Here is a 26,462-nt window from a genome sequence, read left to right as displayed (position 1 = left end):
AGGAAGCCAACTCCACTGCTTCTGTTTCAGTAGAACGCATAACTCAAAGAGTCTTGTGCATCTCATTAATGAAGTCCTGGGGTCCTCCTCGGGATTAGTACTCGTGAACACTGGAGGATCTAACTTAAGAAACTTGTTCACCCTGGAACTAGTAGATTCCCCTGGCTTACTGGAAGAAGTAGGCGCAACATTTGATCTCTGGGCCTGAGAAGCCACTATCTGTAACAGATACCGGTAAGTCACATAAGCTACAACAGATACGGGGAAAGCACTAAATAGGGGATCGGAGCTATAACTCTCAAAAAGACCGACTAGGTCGTTACAAGATTAATTACGAAATTGCTACTGAATTCGTATTTAAAAATCTGTACTATTTCTAAATATTGAAGCCAATATATCTCCTTCATTACAAGGCCAAATGGAGTGATTCAAAAGCCTAACTTGACTGAAATTTCACAAGGAATCTATTAGAGGCATCAGAAATGAGTTTTGGGATTGTTCGGAATGCAAAACAAAGCAGAACATCTGGGCAAAAACATATAATAACGAGGGTTTGTTCATTTGGTCATATTTTGAGTTGGGGAGCTCGGATTTGGGCGATGTTTGAGGCAATATTCACCCCATGGTTTGGGGTAAGTGTTATCTACTTGTTTTTGGCATTTTATTGATGATTTCAAAGTGAAATTTTGGAGTTTTTGTCTAAAATTTCATAAAGTGAATTTTTGAGTTTTGAACATCAATTCGGAGTCGGATTTGAGTGAAACTAGTATGGTTGGACTCGTAATTGAATGGGTTGTCAGATTTTTTGAGTTTTTTGGGTTTCATGGTGCGGGCCCGGGTTTGACTTTTTGGTTGACTTTAGGCTTTTAAATAAAGATTCCACCTTTATCGATTGAGTTTGTTTCCATTGGCATTATTTGATGTTCTTGAGTTGATTTTGGCTAGTTTCGAGCCGTTCGGAGGTCGGTACAGGCGGGATGGCATTTTTGGAGTATTGTTTGGCTTGCTCGGTATTGGATTCGACTTGTTCGAGGTAAGTAACACTTCTAAACTTGATGATGAGGGTATGAACCCCTGAATATACGTGTTGTGTGTTTGGTGTTGAGGTGATGCACATGGTAGGTGACGGGCGTGTGGGCATGCACAATGTGAATTGTGAATCGGTTGTTTCTGTGGTACTATGTAGCTACCTAATCTTTTTGTATCCATGAAATTTTTACGTGCTAGAGTAATTGAGTTATGATCCATGTTAGAAACCATGTTTAGGTTATATGCTTATTCTCTTGGGACTCGTTGATGTCATTTCTGCTGTTGAGTTATTTGCTTAAATTGCAATCACATACTCAGTCATATTCACTCATTTCCATATTGTATCTCAATCTTTGTTATCACTTGTTGTCACATCATTGATGTGCCGTAGAATTTGAGCATATTTGATACCAATTACATAGACCTTAGCTCATCTTTCAATGTATTTTTAGTTAATTCTTATGAAGTTTTGATGTTTTGCAGTGCATGAGGCTTGAGGACCTAAAAACATGTAAAAGAAGTCAAAAATCCACAAAAGGGCAGATATGCCACAACTTAGGAAAGGTGTTACTAAGCTGAAAATAGAGCTGCATAAGCTGTAGAACTTAGAGTTCGATTTGACTTCTCTCCTTCCGGAGGGCGATGAGCAGGGTACAAGCACCTCCATTCCGAGACTAAATTTGGACTTCTCCAACCTCATGACAGACCCGGAGGCACAGGGTGCGGAGACTTCAAAGACTCCAGCTGCCATTGTCCACATTGACACTCCTTCAGAGAATGATTCCGGAGAGTCGGAAGGAGAACCTGATGATGGAGCGACTGAAGATGAGAAAATCGATGAGGAAGCATTGGCATAGAAAATTGAGGGTCAACGGAACTATAAGGTTAAGCGGGTGGCTACTTTTACAGAGGGTGCTTCTACAAAGGCTCAAGTTGCAGAGGAAGTAGACGTGTAGAAAGAAATTGCACATTCACTTGCTGACATGGTCGCCAGGGTACATCCAGCTACCCCACAGGCATCACTAGGAGAGTCCAGCATCTCCCAAACTCTTGCTTCATCCACACAGCAGGTGGAGCTTCATACTCCAGCCTCAGAGGCCACTACCACACATTCTGAGGTTGCGCTTGCTAGTGCTACAGAGTCTGGAGTTGATCCCACAGTTGCCCAGCATGCTCCTGACCCTCCAAGCGCCTAGTGCGCCCCAGGAAGCCTCTAAACTTTACTTTCCACTTTTTGTGCATTGAAGACAATGCATGCTCTTGAAGTTAGGGGTGGGGGGTAGATATTTTGTGTAAATAGTTGTATGAAAAATTATGCATATAGCTAGTAATGAATTCCCCTTGGTTTTTCTACGCCGGGTTCTTTTCCAAGGGTGTAATAGTAGAACCATGGCAGTAGCATGGAAAGTTTTGACTTGTTTGGTGCGATTGTCCAGTCTCAGGCATGTAAGGAAATTTTTGATGAATAAATTGTACCCTTCCTTCTTTAATAAATTTTTTGTATGGTTAGTCATTCTTGTGAACTTGAGGCTCGCTCTTTTATTTTATGTTTACTCAGAATCTTACATATCATGTGATAAAAGTTGTGAGTTGCCTTGCATTCACTTGAGGGCTGAAACTATGTTGAGTCGAACAGTTCATGCACCGTGAGTGAGTGAGGATTTGTGTAAATAACACGCATGCTTAACTTGTGATGTCTAGAACTTGCCCGATTGGTTTCTTTGTGAAAATCTCATGCTAATGGTTGGGTGCTGAGATGATCTTAGGCTATCTTTGTGACTGCTAGCTAACCTTTTGAACCTAACCCTCCTTGGACGAGTAAGAATGAGGCTAAAAGCCTAAGTTGGGGGTGCCAGTACAAAGTGGAGATTGGAAAGGTTGACATTGTATATATATATGAAGAAACTCGAGCTCCGAAACGAAATGCTTTAAAAAAAATGGTGGAAATACAAAAAAAAAAAAAGAAAAAAAAGTGAAGGAAAAGTGGAGTCTTGTAGAAATTGAAGAAACTCTTTGAGGTGATTCATTGTCGGTAACTCGAGGTAAATCAATGTTATGTAGTAAAGAAGCAAAGTATATGTAGAGTTCAAGGTGGGTATAGCCACTACGTTCCCAGATATTCATTCAACTCGTCCCGAAACCTACAATACAACCTGTGAAAAGTCCTAGGTGATCTATAGCCAATCATTCCTGAGATAGCAACAAGTTAAAATAAGGGCAGGCATATGGACTGATACTTGTAACATGTAGCTTTCGTTCCGAGTGAAAGAGTGTTTGATTGCACCCCCTGTAAATATGTATAAGTTGGGGATTTTTTTTGTTGCGAACGTGCATGAACTGCAAGATTTAACAGAAGTTAGGTTCTTGAAGTAGGATACGAGTGCACTTAGCTATGAGTAATATTTTGTCAGTTTGGTTGAGGCTCAAAGTTCACAAGTTGATTGGTCGCATTGTTAAGTGATATTTGTCTTCCATGAAGGATCAATAAATAAAGTTACATGCTTGTTAACTGACAGTAAATACCATCTACGGACACTACTGTTCGTGAATTGTCGGTAAAAGTTTAGATTAGGATAATTTTTGTTCTAGTTGCTTGAGGACAAGCAAGAGTTTAAGTTGGAGGTGTTGATGTGCCGTAGAATTTCGGCACATTTGATACCAATTACATAGACCTTAGCTCATCTTTCAATGTATTTTTAGTTAATTCTTATGAAGTTTTGGTGTTTTGCATTGCATGAGGCTTCAGGACCTAAAAACATGGAAAAGAAGTCAAAAAGCCACAAAAGGGCAGAAATGATGCAAGTATGCGGTCACATAAAGCATATGCGGACCGCATAACCATCGCAGACTAAAGCATATTTTTGGTTAACTTAAGAGGAGAAAATGTGATTCATTATGCGGACCGCATAGTGATCGCATAACTGAAATCAAGAAAGCTGAGAAGCACTTCTGCGGAGGAATATGCAATCGCATAAAGATTATGCGGACCACATAATTGAAATGCGGTCAAGAGCTGGATTTGGATACATGAGATTATGCGATGAATTCGAAGAATATGCGGACCGCATACGTGATCTGCGACCAGTATGCGGTCGCATAACTGCTCTGTAGCGTTATTTTTATCCAATTTTGGCTTTGACTTTTAGCCCACTATAAATAGATTTATTTGGGTTTTTGTGTGGGGCTGAGTCAGAAAAAGAGACTACTTTTAGAGCATTGAATGCACCATTGCTTTGGATACTTTTGAAGAAAGAATTTTGTATCTTTGGATATTCTATTTATCGCTTTGTTCTTAGATTTCAGTATGAGTAGCTAGTTTTAATTACTAAGGTTGTGGACCCTAGATGGGTGTAATGTTAATGGGTGTTTACCATTGAATATATATATAATGGTTGGTTGATATTTATTCAGTTCTTATGCTTCATGTGATGTTAGTGGTTGCAAACATTAACTAATTCCATTTCACTCTATCTTCACTTGGAAAAGTGGGCTAGGGTTTGGTAGAATTGAATACCAAAAACTCAAGGCTTTAAGCCTTGTTTAATGGAATCGCCTAGGAATAAGTGGGTTCTATTTGGCATAAATTGGTCATTTTCAATTGCAACTCTTTTACATTTGGGAAACTCTTAAAGAGTAGATATTACCCAACTATTGGGGAATATTGGGTAGTCACTTAGAAACTATTTGCATATCAAAGGACCTTCCATTAGAAATATATCATATTAGCACCGATAGCATTACATTCCATCAATGGGGACACAACCTTGGTTTTCTTAATCAGATTAATTACAACCTCACAATATTATACTTGTCTTCATTTCACTCAATTACAACATTCTTTTTAGCTAACGGAATAAAGTTACAAATTAAGTCAAGTTTCACACTACTCAAGTAACCTTTTCACACCTATTCCCTGTGGTATTCGACCCCAACCTTGTTGGGTTATTATATTTGACATCGACCGCTTTACACTCTTTATTAAGGTATAATTTGAGCGTATCAAATTTTGGCGCCGTTGCCGGGGAATACGGTTTGAAATTACTATTTAGTGTGTGCTTTACTTCACGTTTTTTTTTTCATCACAGTTTGATTGCTTTGCTTGGTGTGCTAGATAAACATGGTAGAGTATGATGAAGAAGAGAATCCTTTTGTGGATATAGATGAGTACATCGAGGACACAAATGCCATTGTCCCTCCTCGAGTTGAGGCTTCTACCTTCAAGGTGGAACATGGTTTGATCCTAATGCTTAAAGCAGAGGGGTTTTATAGGAATTCTACCGATGATGATCCAACACAACATCTTAGAAACTTCTTGGGTGTGTGTGCGATGCACAAACATAGCAACGTGTCAGATGATGCCCTAAGACTGAGGTTATTCAAGTACTCACTAGTTGGAGAGGTAAGGAAATGGATCCAAAATCTACCACCTCACTCCATTCACTCTTGGCCTGAACTAGTTCGTGCTTTCCTAGCCAAATGGTTCCCACAAAGCAAGAAATCCGAGCTCAGGGATAAAATTTTCTTCTTCAAGCAACTACCGGGAGAACACCTACATGAGGCATGGGATCGGTTCAAGCTATACCTAGTGATGTCGCCTAATCATGATTTTCTGGACAAAATCTTGTTAGAAAAGTTTTACATGGGTTTGGATCCATTGAACCAATCCATAGAAAAGAATGCGACGGATGGATCTTTTATGGACAAAACATTCACAAGGATCACACAAATTCTCGACAAGATGGCAGAACACAATCAAGCTTGGCACTCGGAAGATACCACGGGTGGAATTGCATACGGTACTCCCTCTTTGACCAACATGATTAAGGAGAACCAAGAGAGAGATCAAGTAATTGCCGGTCTTGCTACAAACATTAATGTGTTAACCAAGATGTGCACTGAAAACCAAACTAAAAAGGTAAATGTTGTGGAAGATGTGCAAGCCTTGTCAAACGAAGATTGCGAGGAGGTAAAGTATGTCCATAATTCTCAAGGTGGTTATCGCCAACAAAATCAACAGAGGCCTAACCCACAAGGGCAAGGCCATCAACAGCGGCGCAATGATCAAGGTGGATCAAGTCAAGGTAATTGGAGCAACAACAACAACAACTATGCAAACCGGAGTTCAAACCCCTATGTTCCACCAAAGGGGCAATACTCTAACTCCTCGCATTATAAGGAAGGTTCTTCAAGTGAGTTCAAGTTGAAGAGCATGCTTAAAAGAATATTGTAAAATCAAGAAAGAGGCAACACTACAATGAAAAACATGGCACACTCCCAAGTGACACAATTGCAAACCCTAAAGGTAATGGGAGTGGTCCAACTTCTCATTGCATGGCAATCACCACGCGAAGCGGGAAGATAATTCAAGGATAAAATGAAAAAATTGTTGGAGTAGATGATCTTGTGCCGATTGTTATTGAAGTTGAAAAGCTCCCAAAGGAGTAAAAGTCCAAGAAGAAAATCATGAAAAGGTAAAGGAAAAGGTGAAAGAGGCACCAAAATCTCTAGCACAAATTCCTAGACCTTCCCCTCCGTTCCCTCAAAGACTTGCTAGGAGGGTTGAAGATAGAAAATTCGAGAAATTTTATGACATTCTCAAGCAATTGTCGGTGAACATACCATTTGTGGAAGCCTTTCAAGAGATGTCGGGTTTTGCTAAATACTTGAAGGACTTGATAAACAAGAAAAGAACCACCAAGAATGAAGTGGTGAATGTGACTCATGGGGTTAGCTCCATTATTGCAACAACCACCGTTGAAAAGAAAGAAAACCCGGGAGCATTCACCATTCCATGCACTATTGGCTTGCGAGATTTTGCAAGGGCTCTTTTTGACAATGGGGCATTAACTTTATGCCTCTTGCCATTTACAAGCAAGCAGGGTTAAGCATGCCGAGACCTACAAGCATGAGGTTGCAAATGGCCGATCGTTCAATCAAAAGACCAGTGAGAATTATTGATGATGTCCTAGTGAAAGTGGGAAAGTTCCTCCTTCCGACCGATTTTGTGATCCTTGACTGTGCCGTTGACAAGGAAATCCCTATCATCTTGGGGAGGCCATTCCTTGCTACCGAAAGAGCACTTATGGATTCGGAAGGAAATAAAATCAAGTTCTGAGTTAATGATGAACAGGTCACCTTCCAAGCAAGTAAGGGTATGAAGTTGCCACATGCATATGAAGGCATCTCAGTCATTGATGTTGTTGATGAGGTAGAGGACGCAAGTGAAATGAAGATGGAAGAATAATGCCTAGGTGAGGCTTTGGCGATGATATTGGTAAATTTTGATGGTGAAAACATGGAGGGGTACATGGAATCGATGAATGCATTAGAAGGACGTGGGTCTTATACTTACGCACCAAAGAAGCTTTCTCTTGACTTAGAGAATAGAGCCACTCCCCCAGCAAAGCCTTCAATTATTGAGCCACCACAACTTGAACTCAAGCCACTTCTACCACACTTAAGGTATAAATTTCTTGCCTCTAATGATACTTTACCGGCAATCGTTTCTTCCTTGTTGAATGATGTGCAGGTAGATCATTTATTGAATGTCCTAAGGGAACATCAACAAGACATTGGGTGGAAAATAGCGGACATCCGAGGGATTCCCGTCAGAATCTGTGAGCACAAAATACAATTGGAGCAAGGAAGCAAACCTAGTGTGGAGCACTAAAGAAGATTAAACCCGTCCATGTAGAAGGTGGTAAAGAAGGAAATCATCAAGTGGCTAGACGCCGGGGTAGTCTACCCCATTGCTGATAGTTCTTGGGTGAGCCCGGTGCAATGTGTGCCAAAGAAAGGAGGCATGACCGTTATCCAAAATGAGAAAAATGAGCTCATCCCAACATGGACTGTGACCGGATGGAGATTTTGCATGGATTACCGGAAGCTCAATAGTGCAACTTGCAAAGACCATTTCCCTATGCCTTTTATTGATCAAATGCTTGATCGGCTAGCGGGAAGGTCATTTTATTGCTTTTTGGATGGATACTCCGGCTATAACCAAATTAACATTGCATTGGAAGATCAGGAGAAGACAACATTCACATGCCCATATGGGACTTTTGCTTTTAGCTGGATGCTATTTGGGCTATGCAACGCTCCGGCTACCTTTCAACGGTGCATGATGTTAATTTTCTCGGACATGGTGGAAGATTTCCTAGAGGTGTTTATGGATGACTTCTCTGTAGTGGGTGATTCCTTTGAGAATTGTCTTGACAACCTTAGACAAGTGCTCAAAAGATGTGAAGAAACAAACCTTGTACTAAATTGGGAAAAGTGCCACTTCATGGTGGATGAGGGCATTGTTTTGGGCCACAAAATTTACAAACAAGGCATAGAGGTTGACCGAGAAAAGATTGAAACCATTTCTAAGCTTCCTCCACCCATTTCAGTAAAGGGTGTCCGAAGTTGTTTGGGGCACGCCGGCTTCTATAGGCATTTTATCAAGGACTTCTCAAAAATTACAAACCCCATGTGCAAGCTCCTTGAAAAAGATGCTACGTTTGTATTTGATGAAAAGTGTCTCAAAGCATTTGAGTAATTGAAAGAAAAGCTCACCACGAAACCTATTATTGTCACATCGGATTGGTCTTTTCCATTTGAACTCATGTGTGACGCCAGTGGTGTAGCCTTTGGGGCGGTTCTTGGTAAACGGCATATCAAAATCCTTCATCCTGTCTACTATGCATGAAAGACTCTCAATGGTGCTCAAATAAATTATAATGTGACCGAGCAAGAATTTTTTGCCATTTTCTATGCTTTTGAAAACTTTCGGGCCTATTTGTTAGGATCCAAGGTGATAGTCTACACTGATCATGCTTCTCTTCGCTATCTTATGGCAAAGAAGGATACCAAGCCAAGATTGATTCAATGGGTCCTTTTGTTGCAAGAATTTGACTTTGTAGTCAAGGATTAAAAGGGACAGAAAACCAAGTTGCGGATCACTTATCTAGGCTTGAAGAAGCAGGGAGGCCAAAAGAGAACTTTGGCATCAATGATGCTTTTCCAGATGAGCATATATTGGCATTGTCTGACACATTCTCTCCTTGGTATGCCGATATTGTTAACTATCTGGTAAGCGACCTTGTCCCCGATGGATTAGAAACATATCAAAAGAAAAAGTTCTTGCGGGAGTGTAGGCAATACTATTGGGAGGAGCCCTTCTTGTTTCGTATTTGTGCTGACAACATCATTCAACGATGTGTTTCGGAGGATGAAGTAATGCCAATTCTCAAAGCATGCCATGACTCCCAGGTTGGGGGTCATCATGGAGGAAATCGGACGGCCGCGAAAGTGCTTGAATGTGGCTATTATTGGCCATCTATCTACCATGACGCGAATCAAATGGTCAAGAATTGTGAGCAATGTCAAAGGCAAGGATCAATATCTAAAAGGCATGAGATGCCTATGAATTTTGTAATGGAGGTCGAGATCTTTGATGTGTGGGGGATTGATTTCATGGGTCCCTTTATGAGTTCTTCTGGCATGAAATATATCTTGGTGAGAGTGGACTATGTATCCAAGTGGGTTGAGGCAATCGCCTTGCCCAACAATGAGGCAAGGAGTGTGACCGCATTCTTAAGGAAGAACATTTTCACGCGGTTTGGTACTCCCCGGGCCATCCTTAGTGATGGTGGTTCTCATTTCTTCAACAAGGCTTTCACCGGGCTGCTCGAAAATTATGGCGTAAAGCACAAGGTGGCCACACCTTATCATCCTCAGTCGAGTGGTCAAGTTGAAGTTTCCAACAGGGAGATTAAAAACATCCTAGCAAAAACTGTCAATGCAAACAGGACTGACTGGTCATGGAAGCTAGATGATGCATTGTGGGCATATCGCACCGCATTTAAGACTCCCATAGGCACCTCATCGTACCGGTTAGTCTTTGGTAAGGCGTGTCATTTGCCCGTGGAGCTTGAATACAAAGCCATGTGGTCTCTGAAAAGGTTGAATCTTGGTTGGGCTGAAGCTGCTAATATGAGAATGACACAACTCAACGAAATGGAAGAATTCCATCTCCATGCCTATGAGAGTGCAGCCATGTATAAGGAACGAATGAAGTTTGTTCATGACAAGAAGATCATGAAGCGGGAATTCAAATCTGGTGACTTGGTCTTGCACTTCAACTAGAGACTCAAGTTATTCCCGGGCAAACTCAAATCCAAATGGTCTGGCCCATTCAAAATTGTGAATGTGTCCCCTTACGGTGCTATTGAATTAGAGTCGGAGGACAGACTTTGAACTTTCAAATTAAATGGCCAACGGGTTAAGCATTTCTTGGGCACAACAGGAGATAAGTACTTGGTAGATCAAATGTCTCTCAAGGATAGTCCAACCCCCACCACTGAGTAGCCCAAAAGGGACCAACATCGTCATGCCGCGACGTTAAATCAAGTACTTCTTGGGAGGCAACCCATGTGTGGTAAATTTTTTTTTTTTTAGTTGTCAGTGATTGAACAGTTTGACGTGTATATTAGAGTGCAGGTAGCCCAATTTACCATAAAACATAGTGCAAGGACTAAAGTAAAAAAATAAAAATAAAATTGGTGGATCAGGGGTTTTTGGCAACTATGCGATCGCATAATGACTTTGCGAACCGCATAGTGGTCGCAGACACGATCAGAGAATTTGGGGAATTTGGGTCTGAAAATTGCGGTAAGAGTTCAAGTTCTGCGGTCCGCATAGCAGTTATGCGATCGCATAATGCATCGCATAATGGAGGTAAATAACTCAGCTCTAAAATCATCACATAACACATTAGCGACTGCATAATGTGTTATGCGACCACTTGCCCACCGCAAAATGTCCAGATCACATATCAAGGATCGGAATTAAGGAATTTACCTCGCTCATAACTCAGATTTCACCTCCGTCTTGCTCCGATATCTGGAATGGCACCAAGGAAATCTATTGCAATGCGATCACCACCTACTCGTGGAAAGAAAAGAGCTGCTCTGAACCAACAAGCACAACAGTCTAAACGTCAACGGCCAGAAACCACCTGCAACACTTCTGAACACTCCTTCCAGTCTGAAGAGGAGAGGGCACAGATGGACTTCCTACCATCAGTTGACCTACTAGCTGAAGCAAGGCGGAAGAGCAGGGAAGATTCGATGTTTGGGGTCCCAGGCTCATGAACCTATACAAAGAGGGGATAAAAAAGAGAAATATTCTCGAGGAGAAGCAGTTAAGCCTGAAGAGGAGGGGGCACATATGGACATCCTGCCATCAGTTGACCTACTAGCTGAAGCAAGGTGGAAGAGCAGGGAAGATTTGAGGTTTGGGGTCCCAGGCTCATGGAACCTATACAAAGAGAGGATAAAAAGAGAAACATTCTCGAGGAGAAGCAGTTAAGCCTAAATGGTCTGAAAGAGAACTACCCTCACATAATTGAAAACATTCAGAAGAGGAAATGGGGATTCTTCACGGATGCCCTACATGATTACAATGAAACACTTGTGAGGGAGTTCTATGCTTCTTATGCTGCCTCAAGAAATGCTGAGCAAGGGCGGAATAGGATATTTTTGGACTCCATTCTAGTTCGAGGGGTTCAGGTTCTCTGTGATGCAGGCACAATCAATGATCTATTCTTTGAGGAATGGTCGTCAGGCATAGCTGAATATGATGCAAAAGTAACCAGCAAAGATAACGAGCGTGCTTGGATAGCACCTGTCATAGCAAAGGGAACCCCTTCCTGGATTGACCCGTGCCACAAGATCTACAAACGGGATTTCACCCAGGAGGCCCGATATTGGCTCAGCTTTGTTTGCTCCCGTCTGACGCCGACTAGGAATGAGACAGACATCAACATTGAAAAGGCCCTCATAATTGCATGCTTCATTTCGGACATCAAGATTGATGTGGGACACATTATCTTCAAGGAGCTGGGAATCAGGGCAAGCCAAAAGCAAACCTCCCTTCATTTCCCATGTTTGATCACGACTCTTTGCAAAGCTATAAGCGTTCCACCTATCCTGAAGCATGATCGTATGGAGAAGGCTCTCCAGTGCATTGACATCACTCGGCTAAGTGATGCAGTAGATAAAGTGATGGACATCCAGCTCGAGACCTCATTCGCTCATGCATCAGACTCACCAGCACCTGCACCTGCTCTCCCATCAATGCCTGACACTCCTGTTGCTCCTGCTGCTCCCGCTAATATCTCAGCCACTCCTCAGCTTCAGCCAAGCAGTGCACAACCACCTTTTTCCTTGCTAGCTATCGCAAAGCTGGGTCTACTAGCCCAGCATGCCAGCGCCAAGGTATACGGGCTGATAAAGGAACTACCAAAACCCATCAAGCAAGCATTGGGTCCCATCCAAGCATTAATGAGTGCGATTTAACAACAGCATAAATCATATGAAGATCGCCTTACGCACTTTGAAGTGCGACTTGAAAAGGTCGAGCGAGGCGAGGTTGGAGATATGCCACAACTTAGGAAAGATGTTACTATGCTGAAATCAGAGCTGCACAAGCTGCAAAACTTAGAGTTCGATTTGACTTCTCTCCTTCTGGAGGACGGTGAGAAGGGTACAAGCACCTCCATTCCGGCCCTAAATTTGGACTTCTCCAACCTTATGACAGACCCGGAGGCACAGGGTGTAGAGACTTCAAAGACTCCAGCTGCCATTATCCACATTGACACTCCTTCAGAGGAGGATTCCAGAGAGTCGGAAGGAGAATCTGATGACGGAGCGACTGAAGATGAGGAAACCGATGAGGAAGCATTGGTAGAGGAAACTGAGGGTCAGCGGGACTATAAGGGTAAGCGGGTGGCTTCTTCTACAGAGGATGCTTCTACAAAGGATCAGGTTGTAGAGGAAGCAAACGTGTAGAAAGCAATTGCACATTCACTTGCTAACATGGTCGCCAGGGCACATCCAGCTACCCCACAGGTATCACTGGAGAGTCCAGCAGCTCCCAAACTCCTGCTTCAGCCACACAGCATGTGGAGCTTCCTGCTCCAGCCTTAGAGACCACTACCATACATTCTGAGGCTCCGCTTGCTCGTGCTACAGATTCTGGAGTTGATCCCACAGTTGCCCAGCATGCTCCTGACCCTCCAAGCCCCTAGTGCGCCCCTAAAGTTCACTTTTCACTTTTTGTGCATTGGGGACAATGCATGCTCTTGAAGTTGGGGGTGGGGGTAGATATTTTGTGTAAATAGTTGTATGAAAATTGTGCATATAGCTAGTAATGAATTCCCCTTGTGTTTTCTTCACCGGGTTCTTTTCCAAAGGTGTAATAGTAGAACCATGGCAGTAGCATGGAATGTTTTGACTTGTTTTGTGTGATTGTCCAGTCTCAAGCATGTAAGGAAATTTTTGGTGAATAAATTGTACCCTTCCTTCTTTAATAAATTTTTTGTATGGGTAGTCATTCTTGTGAACTTCAGGCTCGCTCTTTTACTTTATGTTTACTCAGAATCTTTAATATCATATGATAAAAGTTGTGAGTTGCCTTGCATTCACTTGAGGGCTAAAACTAAGTTGAGTCGAACAGTTCATGCGCCGTGAGTGAGTGAGGATTTGTGTAAATAATGCGCATGCTCAACTTGTGATGTCTAGAACTTGCCTGGTTGGTTTCTTTGTGAAAATATCAGGCCAATGGTTGGGTGATGAGATGATCTTAGGCTATCTTTGTGACTCCTAGCTAACCTTTTCTTTGTAAAAATTACCCTAGTTACACCCGTCGAGCCTTTAATCTTTTCTTTGGCTACCACATTACAAACCTTTACCCCATTGTGAAATAATTCCTTCTTTTGAACCTAACCCTCCTTGGACGAGTAAGAATGAGGCTAAATGCCTAAGTTGGGGGTGCCGGTACAAAGTGGAGATTGGAAAGGTTGACATTGTATATATATGAAGAAACTCAAGCTCCGAAAAGAAATGCTTTAAAAAAAAACAAAAAAAAGGGAAAGAAAAGTGGAGTCTTGTAGAAATTGAAGAAACACTTTGAGGTGATTCGTTGTCGGTAACTCGAGGTAAATCAATGTTATGTAGTAAAGAAGCAAAGTATATGTAGAGTTCAAGGTGGGTATAGCCACTACGTTCCCAGATATTCATCTAACCTGTCCCGAAACCTAAAATACAACCTGTGAAAAGTACTAGGTGATCTACAGCCAATCATTCCTGAGATAGCAACAAGTTAAAATAAGGGCAAGCATATGGATTGATACTTGTAACATGTAGCTTTCGTTCCGAGTGAAAGAGTGTTTGATTGCACCCCCGGTAAATATGTATAAGTTGGGGATTTTCTTTGTTGTGAGCGCGCATGAACTGCAAGATTTAACAGAAGTTAGGTTCTTGAAGTAGGATACATGTGCACTTAGCTGTGAGTAACATTTTGTCAGTTTGGTTGAGGCTCAAAGTTCACATGTTGATTGGTCGAATTTTTAAGTGATATTTGTCTTCCATGAAGGGTCAATAAATGAAGTTACAAGCTTGCTATATGACAGTAAATACCATCTACAGTCACTACTGTTCGTGAATTGTCGGTAAGAGTTTAGATTAGGATAATTTTTGTTGTAGTTGCTTGAGGACAGGCAAGAGTTTAAGTTGGGGGTATTGATGTGCCGTAGAATTTCGGCACATTTGATACCAATTACATAGACCTTAGCTCATCTTTCAACGTATTTTTTGTTAATTCTTATGATGTTTTTGGTGTTTTGCAGTGCATGAGGCTTGAGGACCTAAAAACATGGAAAAGAAGTCAAAAAGCCACAAAAGGGCAAAAATGATGCAAGTATGTGGTCGCATAAAGCATATGCGGACCGCATAACCATCGCAGACTGAAGCAAATTTTTGGTTAACTTCAAAGGAGAAAATGCGATCCATTATGCGGTAGCATAACGATTATGCGGACCGCATAGTGATCACATAACTTAAATCAAGAAAGCTGAGAAGCACTTCTGCGGAGGAATATGCGGTCGCATAACGATTATGCAGACCGCATAATTGAAATGCGGTCAAGAGCTGGATTTGGAGACATGAGATTATGCGATGAATTAGAATAATATGCGGACCGCATACGTGATATGCGACCAGTTTGCGATCGCATAACTGCTCTGCAGTGTTATTTTTGTCCAATTTTTGCTCTGACTTTTAGCCCATATAAATAGATTTATTAGGGTTTTTGTGTGGGGCTGAGTCAGAAAAAGAGACTACTTTTAGAGCATCGAATGCACCATTGCTTTGGATACTTTTGAAGAAAGAATCTTGTATCTTTGTAAGCTTTATGACTCTATTTATCGCTGTGTTCTTAGATTTCAGTATGAGTAGCTAGTTTTAATTACTAAGGTTGTGGACCCTAGATGGGTGTAATGTTAATGGGTGTTTACCATTGAATATATATATAATGGTTGGTTGATATTTATTCAGTTCTTATGCTTCATGTGATGTTAGTGGTTGCAAACATTAACTAATTCTATTTCACTCTATCTTCACTTGGAAAAGTGGGCTAGGGTTTGTTAGAATTGAATACCAAAAACTCAAGGCTTTAACCCTTGTTTAATGGAATCGCCTAGGAATAAGTGGGTTCTATTTGGCATAAATTGGTCATTTTCAATCGCAGCTCTTTTACATTTGGGAAAATCTTAAAGAGTAGATATTACACAACTATTGGAAAATATTGGGTAGTCACTTAGAAACCATTTGCATATCAAAGGACCTTCCATTAGAAATATATCATATTAACACCGATAACATTACATTCCATCAATGGGGACACAACCTTGGTTTTCTTAATCAAATTAATTACAACCTCACAATATTATACTTGTCTTCATTTCACTCAATTACAACATTCTTTTTAGCTAACAGAATAGAATTACAAATTAAGTCATGTTTCACACTACTCAAGTAACCTTTTCATACCTATTCTCTGTGCGATTCGACCCCAACCTAGTTGTGTTATTATATTTGACATCGACCGATTTACACTATTTATTAAGGTGTAGTTTGAGCGTATCAATCATGTTATCATTGTTTGGGCTGATTGGCATGAGATTTGTGAGCCCGAGAGACTGATGACTGAGTTGTGGCCTGAGGGCTGGATTGTGAGTGATATTGATGGGATCGGGCTGCACGCCGCAGCAGGCCACATTGGCTTTATATGTATTATTATTATTATATGGATTGGGCTGCACGCCGAAGCAGGCTCTATGGGCGTTATAAATATTATTGATGGGATCGGGCTGCACGCCGCACCAAGCTATGATGGATTATATTGGCGCTTGGGGCCCCTCCGGAGTCTGACATACCAATAGTGAGCACAGGTTTTATTGATTCATGATGGGATCGGGCTGCACGTCGCAGCAGGTACCGTATAGTGCTGAGTGACTGAGTGTGCTGGGGGATTGAGCATGATGAGTGTAAGTGTTAGACAGTGAGATGGTGTACTCTGAGAGTATGAGTACATGAGTTCATCATTGTGATGCATTGCATTGACATGTATAGTTGACATACATGCATAGAGATGTATTTCCTCATGCTACACGATATTGTGACATTGATGACTTCATATGCATATTGATATATAGGCATAGAGATGTACTTTCCTCACGCTATCTGAGATTGAAATATCTTATTTGTTGTTGAAAGTTTTGGGAAAAATCACAGTTTTCTGGTATACTCACATTTTGGTGATTTCGGTGAAAGATTTGGGTTTTTACTGCTATACCTGAAAAGCATGCTTTTTTTTCCGTAATTGTGAACGAGCTGAGCATTATATCTTTGAGTTATTACTTGCACTGCTTTATTTTTATTGTTACAATTTGTTCCTGGCTGTTGGTGTTGAACTCTGACCGTTGTCCATGCTCGTCACTACTTTCAACCTAAGGTTATGTTTGTTTCTTATTGAGTACATGGGGTCGGTTGTACTCATACTACACTTCTGCACCTTGCGTGCAAATTTTTGATGCTGATGTTGTTGTGTATGGGGGGAGTTGGAATTGAAGACGTACCTGTGTTTCGGTCATAGCTGCCACTTGTTCTTGGTAGCTTTAGAATTATTAATCTATTCATGTATATTTCAAACAGATGATATATTTATTTCATACCAGCTTTTTAACCTCTAAATCTTAGAAGCTCATGATTTGTACTACCAGTCCTTGGGAAGTATATAAAAGTTCAGTTATTTCATTATTTATTTTCTCAATAAACCACATTTGAATTGGATTATTGCTAATTGGCTTACCCAGCGGGTTGGGTTAGGTGCTATCACGACTAGTTGGATTTTGGATTATGATAGAGTGCCTACTAGATTTTCCAAAACCCGGTGTCACAAGTGCACGAGCATCTAGTAAAATATACAAAACTCTCTAAGAACTACTGTCTGAAAGAAAATAGTCAGAAACGATAAATCATAACAAGCGAAGGCTCCAAGTGCTGTAGAATGGAGCATGGGAAAACAGCTCACCACTAAGCCTCTGGATAATGCGGGTACGTGCCCGGACGAATCCAGATGCACCAGCCCCAGATCCTGCACATTTAGTGGATAAGTGTAGTGTGAGTACATAAACAATATGTACCCAGTAAGTATCTAGTCTAACATCGAAGAAGTAGTGATGAGGGGTCGACTTCGACACTTACTATGGGCCAACAATAAAATATATATATTTCAAATTAAATAGGAATGAAATACAACATCAATGATGGAATAAGAGGCAATAACTAAATGACCATTCATCAAAATAATAATTAAAAGTCCCCAAATATCACATACTAATCTCAACAAGTAAGGGCTCAACGTGTTTTTATAAATCCTCAAGTCATGAAAGGCATATCAAGTGTAATCGAACTCTGAGTGATAACATGCGCGAGTTATGCCGAGGTTGTATGGCCCGATCCATAATAATCGTGTACATACACTACCGAGGTCGTACGGCACGATCCATGGATGCATTCCATAATATATATAATAATATTGTCGATAAGTTCGACCCGATCCACATGAATAGGGAAACTCTTCGGATTTTAAATTTCATATTTACAATTCTGAGATAAGCCCATGAAAGAATATAATTTCCATCAGTAGTTAAACATTACGCCAACTCTCTAAGTAATGAAGCTCGATTTAATATAATCTTTAACCAAGTTTTACTTATTAATACGAGATATTAAACTAGTAAGTTGAGTCCGAATAGTGCAAGTAATAACATAATAAAGCCCTATGTCTACCCGGACATAACATGAATTTTAGCTACGCACAGACTCTCATCACTTCGTGCGTACGTAGCACCCGCAATTAGTAGCAAATAACAATTTAAGCACCTATGGGTTTAATTCCCTCGTACAAGGTTAGGCAAGAGACTTACCTCGTTCCCTAGTCCAGTTTCCTGTCCACAAATTGCTCTAAAATCCTCAAGTTGGTGCCGAACAATCCTAAACTAGCCAAAGGTTATACAAACTAATCAATAATTGCTCAAAAGTTCATAATTTAACTATTAGAGTGACTCCCCAACCCAATTTGGAAGGTTTCTAAAATTAACCCTTGGGCCCACGTGTCCGGATTCCGAAAATTTTTGTAAATAAATGTTACCCATAACCTCACGAACACAAATATATAATTTTTATCCAATTCCATAATCAATTTCGTGGCATAATCTCATTTTTATCAAAATCTAGGTTTTTCAACCAAAATTCTAATATTCCCACAATTTACATGTTAAAATCTACCCACAATTTATGTATTAAACTCACATTATGTAGAAATCACTTACCACCAATAGGTAGGAGAAAATCCCTCTCTACAAAGCTCCGAAATCGGATAACAACTGAGAGAAAAGAACAAAAGGGCCAAAATCCCGACTTTAATAAAGTCTCTGCCTAGCTGCCCCTTCTTCGCGATCCCGAAAGAGGCCTCACGATCGCGAAGGCAAAGCCTGCCTAGGCCCTGAAACTTTTCTTCGTGAATGCGATAGGGTCCTCATAATCGCGAAGGTTAGACTAGCCCAAGCATCGCGAATGCGACCCGCCCTTCGCGAATGTGAAGAGCAATGACCCACAGACCCCTAGCCCCATAATCCCTTCTACTCGAACGCGACCATGCCATTGCAAACGCGGAGGCCATAGGTCCTGAAGCTTCGCGAACGCGAAGAGAAAAATCACCCAATCCCCAAATCCTTTATAGCGAAGGCGAGGGTCCTTCCGCGTTCACGAAGAAGGAAACCAGAACCAACACACCAGCTGTTTTGGACTTAGCGCCGTGTGGCCCGAAACGCACTCGGCCCCCCGGGACCCCGTCCAAATGCACCAATAAGTCCATGACCATAATACGAACCTACTCAAAACCTCGGAACACATTAAACAACATTGAAACTAAGAATTGCACCCCAAAACTAAATTGAATCAACTTAAGAACTTCAAACTTCTCAAATAGCTCCGAACGAGCCGAATCACAATTAGACTACTCGAAATCACACCAAATTTTGCATACAAGTCATAAATCACTGTACGGACCTATTACGAGGCTCAGAATCCCAAACAGACTGCGATAACACTAAAGTCTACTCAAAACCAAGTTTAAAGAACTAGAAAACCTTCAATGAACCAACTTTCAATGTTTATCGCTGAAATGCTCCCGGATCACCGACACCCGATTCGAACACATGCTCAAGTCCAAAATTATCATACAAACCTATTGGGACCATCAAATCCCAGTTTCCGAGGTTGTTTACTTAAAACACTGACTCAAGTCAAACTTGGCCATCATAGGTCACTATTAAGGAACTAAGTGTTCCGATTTTAACTCGAACCCTTCCATACCTAAACCAACCATCCCCGCAAGTCATACACAGTAAAAGCAGATACGAGAAGTTATAATTAGGGGAACGGGGATCTAGAAAGCAAAAAAGACTGGTCGGGTCGTTACATTCTCCACCTCTTAAACAAACATTCGTCCTCGAACGGGTCTAGAATCATACCTGGAGTGTTGAATAAATGCTGATATATGCTCCGCATGTCCTCCTCGGTCTCTCAAGTCGCTTGCTCGACTAATTGACTCCTCCACTGGACCTTTACCGCAGAAATCTTCTTGGACCTCAACTGGAGAACCTGCCTCTCAACAATAGAAACTGGCTCCTCCTCATAACCCAAGCTCTCATCTAGTTGAACCGTGCTATAATCTAAGACATGCGACCTGTCGGCATGGTACTTTTGAAGCATAGACACATGGAAGACCGGATGAACTCCCGATAGACTGGGAGGAAAAGCAAGCCCATAAGCAACCTCCCCAACTCGTCTCAACACCTCAAATAGGCCAATAAACCTTGGGCTCAACTTGCCCTTCTTCCCGAACCTCATAATACCCTTCATCGACGAGACATTCAAGAGAACCTTCTCGCCCACCATATATAATAAATTATGCACCTTATGATTCGCGTAACTCTTTTGTTTGGACTGTGCTGTGCGAAGCCGCTCCTGAATCAACTTTATATTCTCCAAGGCATCCTTCACTAAAGTAGTGCCATATAATATAGCCTTGCTGGGCTCAAACCATCCGAATGGCGAACGACATTACCAACCATACAAAGCCTCAAACAGGGCCATCTCGATGCTGGACTGATAACTGTTGTTATAAGAAAACTCGGCCAAAGGCATGAATCGATCACACTACCCTCTAAAATCAATCACACACGCTCTGAGCAGATCCTCCAGAATCTTAACTGTCCACTTCGACTGCCTGTCGGTCTCCAAATGAAAGGCTGTGTTGAGTTGTACCCAGGTGCCCAACTAGCTCTGTACTACTCTCCAAAAATGCGAAGTGAACTAAGGGCCTCTATCTGAAGTGATGGAAACAGGCACACAATGCAACCGGACAATCTCCTGAATGTAAATCTGGGCCAATCTCTCTGAAGAGTACGTAGTCATAACCGGAATAAATTGTGCCGACTTGGTCAGCCTGTCGACAATGACCCAAACGGCATCAAACTTTCTCAACGTCCGCGGCAACCCAACTACATAGTCCATAGTGATCCGCTCCAATTTCCACTCTGGTATAACCATCTGCTGGAGTAGGCCACCTAGCCTCTGGTGCTCGTACTTAACTTGCTGACAATTTAGATACCTCGCTACATACTCAACTATGTCTTTCTTCATCCGTTGCCACCGATAATGCTGCCTCAGGTCACGATACATCTTCGTAGCACCTAGATGAATAGAATACTGAGAACTGTGTGCCTCCTCTAGAATCTTCTCCCTCAAGCCATCAACATTAGGAACACATAAGTGACACTGGAGTCGTAAAAAACCATCTTCGCCGATAGTAACCTCCTTGGTACCACCCCGTTGTACCATCTCTCTAAGAACCAGAAGGTGTGGATCATCATACTGATGAGATTTGATTCGCTTAAATAATGAAGACTGAGCCACAACACATACAAGAACTCGACTGTGCTCTAAAATATCCAACCTCACAAGTCTGTTAGCTAAGGCCTGAATGACCAAAGCCAATGGCCTTTTCTCTGCTGAAATAAATGCCAATCTACCTATACGCTCGGCCTTTATGCTTAAGGAATTTGCAACCACATTCGCCTTTTCCGGATGGTAAAGGATGGTAATATAATATTTCTTCAGTAACTCAAGCCACATGCGCTGCCTCAAATTAAGATCCATCTACTTAAACAAATGTTGCAAGCTACGATGATTGGAGTAAACTTCACAGGACACCCCATAAAGATAATGCCTCCATATCTTGAGAGCATGAACTATCACGGCCAACTCCAAATCATGTACGGGGTAATTCTTCTCGTGGGGCTTCAGCTGACGTGAAGCATATGCAATAACTCGCCCCCCTGCATTAATACACAACCTAGGCCAACGCATGAAGTGTCACAATACACAATATACATCCATAAACCGGAAGGCAACACTAAAACCGGTGTTGTAGTTAAAGCTATCTTGAGCTTCTGAAAGCTTGCCTCGCAATCATCCGACCATCGGAACGGAGCACCCTTCTGGGATAATCTAGTCAAAGGTGCTACAATAGATGAGAATCCCTCCACAAATCGGCGATAATAACCTATTAACCCAAGAAACTCCTGATCTCGATCGTTGTGGTAGGACAAGGCCAACTCTGGACTACCTCGATCTTCCTGGGACCCTTCTTAATACCCTTACCTGATATAACATGCCCAAAGAATGCCACAGAATCTAACCAGAACTCGCACTTGGAGAACTTAGCATATAGCTTCAGTTCCCACAAAGTCTGAAGCACAACTCTCAAATGTTGCTCGTGCTCCTCCATACTACGTGAGTAGATCAATATGTCATCAATGAAGACAATGACGAATGAGTCAAGATATGGCCTAAACACCCGGTTCATCAAATTCATAAACGTTGCCGAGGCGTTGGTCAAGCCGAAGGACATCACTAGAAACTCATAGTGGCCATACCTAGTCCGGAAAAGCCGTATTTCGAACATCCAAAGCATGAATCTGCAGCCGGTGGTACCCAGATCTCAAGTCGATCTTAGAGAACACCCTGGCACATTGCAACTGGTCGAACAAATCATCAATACGCGGCAACGGGTACTTGTTCTTAATGGTAACGTTGTTCAAGTGGCAATAATCAATGCACATCTGCATAGTCCTATCCTTCTTTTTCACGAACAATATCGGTGCACCCGAAGGAAACACACTCGGTCTGACGAACCCCTTCGATAGCAACTCCTCAAGATGTTCCTTGAATTTCTTCAACTCTTTTGGAGCCATGCGGTATGGTGGAATAGAGATAGGTTGGGTACCTGGCGCCAAATCAATACAGAAATCGATATCATGATCTGGTGGCATACCTGGTAGATCAGATGGAAACACATCAGAGAACTACCACAACACGGGTACTGAGTCAATCGTAGGAGTCTCTGCAGCAGTATCCCGAACATAAGCTAGATAAGCCAAACAACCCTTCTCGACCATGTGTTGAGCCTTCAGAAAAGAGATGACCCAACTAGATGCACTGATAGATGAATCCCTCCACTCCAATCTAGGAAACTCTGGAATCGCCAAGGTAACAGTATTGGCTTGGCAATCAAGAATGGCATGATATGGAGACAACTAATTAATGCCTAGCATGACCTCAAAGTCGGTCATGTCGAGCAACAGAAGATCCGCCTTGGTCTCATAACCATAGAAAGTCACAATACAAGACCGGTAGACCTGATCCATAACAACAGCCCACAGGCATGGATAAATATACAGGAGCACTCAAGGACTCATGAGAGACATCCATATATTAAGCAAATAGAGAAGAAACACATGAATATGTAGACCTTAGATCGAATAATACAGAAGCATCCCTATCGCATACAAAAATAATACATGTAATCACGGCATCTAGTTGGGCATGAAAAGTATAGAACCTAGCTGGAGTGCCACCTTTCTTGCCTCCACCTCTAGGGCGACCGCTACCCACCTGCTCTCCAGCTCTGGCAGGCCGGACGGTCGGTGCGGCAACTGGTGCGGTAATCATGGGATGATGGCCCTGCAGGCCTTGCTGTACTTCCTTGCCCCAAAACCTGGGGCAAGATCTCGTCATATGGCCAAGCTCCCCGCACTCGTAGCAACCTCTCGATGCGGAAGATGACTGACACTGAGTCTGACCCTAGGGACCTGAATACTTGCATGAAGGGCCCTAAATAGCTGGTGAATGGTAGGAGCTCTCTGGAATGGCAGTGAATAGGGCTGCATGGGTGCACCCTGAGATGGCGGCAGTGCTGAATAAGTGGGTCTGCTGGACCGACCTCTCACGAACTAACCTCTGCCACCAGACGGGGCACCGCTGAATCCTCCAAAATACTGAGGCCTCTTCTCCCCGATTGTATACAATCGGCCTTGGGTGCGGATACCCTCAATTCACCGAGCTATCTCCACAACCTACTCTAAGGAGTCCTCATCTCCATCTCTCGGGCCATAGTAACCTGAATACCATAATGCAAGCTGCAATAAACATTCTCACTCTCTCTGCGTCGGTGGGGAGTATCACAACTCAGAGAATCTTGCCTCACAATCGGTCATAGACCCTGCTTAAGCCACTCGAGCTGACCTCATAGCTTTTCCCTCTGAGAGGGTGGAATATCTCTCTCTATAAAGAGACGTGTGAACTCATCTCCCTTGGCCTGCTAAGAAGATAGGACTGCCACCATCTACATGCCTTGCCCTCCAACTGAAATGTGGTGAAGTCCACCCTGTTAGATTCCAATACTCTCATGTTGTGCAGCCTATCGCTGCAATGGTCAATAAAATCCTGGGGGGGGGTCCTCATGGCGCTCACCGCCAAAGGGAGGAGGATGCAGTATGGTCCATCTACCCAACAGCTTATGCGGCTTGACGGTCGCATCAAGTCTGGGCTCTAGTACAGCCGCTGCAACTGGATGGGCTCCGCCCACAGATAATGCACCTGGGGTCTGATATACGGCAGCAGCGTGCCCTATAGCCTGAGCGGTAGGGGTCTGTACTCCCCCTCCCACCTGAGATATGGCTGGGTCTGCTTGAAATAAACCAGTTTGCCTCATAGAATCCATGAACCGGAACATACGACCCATGACCTCTTAAAATCCCGGTGCAGATGTGAAATCTTACGGTGTCGGCTCAGCTGCAGGCACCTCATCCTGCTCTTCAAAGATAGGATACTCCCCTGGATCTGCTGGTGGCACGACCGGAGAAACTCTAGGATGCCCTCGTCCTCTAGTAGGAGCTGGAGCTCTCCCCTGGCCTCTGTCTCGGCCTCTAACAACAGGGAGAGCAGCTCCCCCACCACCGGGTACATCTGCCACGCGTGTTGTCACCATCTGTGAGAGAATAAGAGAAAGATACTTAGCACAACACCAACTGCATGATATAAGATGAAGAAAGAGAAGTTTCCTAACACCCTATAACCTCTCGAAGATAAGTACGGACGTCTCTGCACTGATCCGCAAGACTCTATTAGGACCGCTCATGACTTGTGAAACCTCTATGAGCCTAAAGCTCTGATACCAAGCTGTCACGACCCAATTTTCACTATAGGCCGTGATGGCGCCCAACGTCGCCGCTAGGCAAGCCAACAGTGAACTACACATTTAATTTTTCATTATAATATTTTTAAAGTGTTTGATTTTTATTTAATGCGGAAACAAATAGTAAATGAGCGTAGTAATGTAAAGCATACACTAATGGGAAAGAAAGATAGTGAATTAAATTATCAAAACTCATGTGCATGAGCATCTAGTATGATATACAACACTCTCTAAGAACTACTGTGTGAAACAAAATAGGCAGAAACGATAAATCATAACAAGAGAAGGCTCCAGGTGCTGCATAACGGAGCATGGGAAAGCAACTCACTACTAAGCCTCCAGATAATGCGGGTACACGCCCGGACGAACTCCAGATGCACATGCCTCAGAACCTGCACAATATGTGCAGAAGTGTAGCGTACGTACATAAACAACATGTACTCAGTAAGTATCAAGTCTAACCTCGAAGAAGTAGTGACAAGGGATCGTCTTCGATACTTCCTAGTGGGCAATATACATAAAGTACAAGATTATTTAATAGGCATGAAATACAACATCAATGATGGAATAAGAGGCAATAATTAAATGACCATTTATCAAAATAACAATTTAATGTCCCCAAATATCACATACTAATCTCAACAAGTAAGGTCTCAACATGTATTTATAAATCCTCAAGTCATGAAAGACATATCAAGTGTAATCGGACTCCGAGTGACAACACGCACGAGTTATGCTGATGTCGTACGACCCGATCCATAATAATTGTGTACATACACTACCGAGGTCGTAATGCCCGATCCATGGATGCATCCCATAATATATATAATAATATTGCCGAGGAGTTCGGCCGATCCACAGGAATAGGAAAGCTCTTCGGATTTTGAATTTTATATTTACAATTCCAAGATAAGCCCATGAAAGAATATAATTTCCATCAGCAGTTAAACATTCCGCCAACTCTCTAAGTAATGAAGCTCGATTTAACATAATCTTTAACCAAGTTTTTCTTTTTAATACGAGAAATTAAACTAGCAAGTTGAGTCCAAATAGTGCAAGTAATAGCATAATAAAAGCCTATGTCTACCCGGACAATATGAATTTTAGCTACGCACGGACTCTCATCACTTCGTGCGTACGTAGCACCCGCAATTAGTAGCAAATAACAATTTAAATACCTTTTGGGTTAATTCCCTCTTACAAGGTTAGGCAAGAGACTTACCTTATTCCCAAGTCCACTTTCCGTTCCACAAATCGCTCTAAAAGCCTCAAGTCGGTGCCTAACAATCCAAAACTAGCTAAAGGTTGTACAAACTAATCAATAATTGCTCAAAAGTTCATAATTTAACTATTAGAGTGACTCCAAAACCCAATTTGGAAGGTTCCTAAAATTCAACCCCGAGCCCATGTGCCTGGATTCGGGAAAATTTCGTAAATAAATG

General features: G+C 42.2%; 1 protein-coding gene across 1 annotated transcript; it reads left to right on the top strand.

Moving 5' to 3' along the window:
• The first annotated feature begins 5,146 nt into the window (after positions 1–5,146).
• LOC107803687 (uncharacterized) lies at positions 5,147–6,914 on the top strand. Its single transcript, XM_075241821.1, has 2 exons — positions 5,147–6,110; positions 6,460–6,914. The coding sequence occupies exons 1-2, from the start codon at positions 5,147–5,149 to the stop codon at positions 6,912–6,914; spliced, it is 1,419 nt and encodes a 472-aa protein (XP_075097922.1).
• Positions 6,915–26,462: the final 19,548 nt, after the last annotated feature.

Source organism: Nicotiana tabacum, chromosome 21 (genome assembly GCF_000715075.1).
Source record: "Nicotiana tabacum cultivar K326 chromosome 21, ASM71507v2, whole genome shotgun sequence".
NCBI classification, from domain to species: Eukaryota; Viridiplantae; Streptophyta; class Magnoliopsida; order Solanales; family Solanaceae; genus Nicotiana; species Nicotiana tabacum.
This window is presented reverse-complemented; position numbering and strand designations above follow the sequence as displayed.

Excerpts from the sequence above, each read along its gene's own strand:
- LOC107803687 (XM_075241821.1), top strand. The coding sequence starts at position 5,147 with ATGGTAGAGTATGATGAAGAAGAGAATCCTTTTGTGGATATAGATGAG. Across the intron at positions 6,111-6,459 it reads TCAAGGTGGATCAAGTCAAG|CTCCCAAAGGAGTAAAAGTC; the intron begins GTAATTGGAGCA and ends GAAGTTGAAAAG.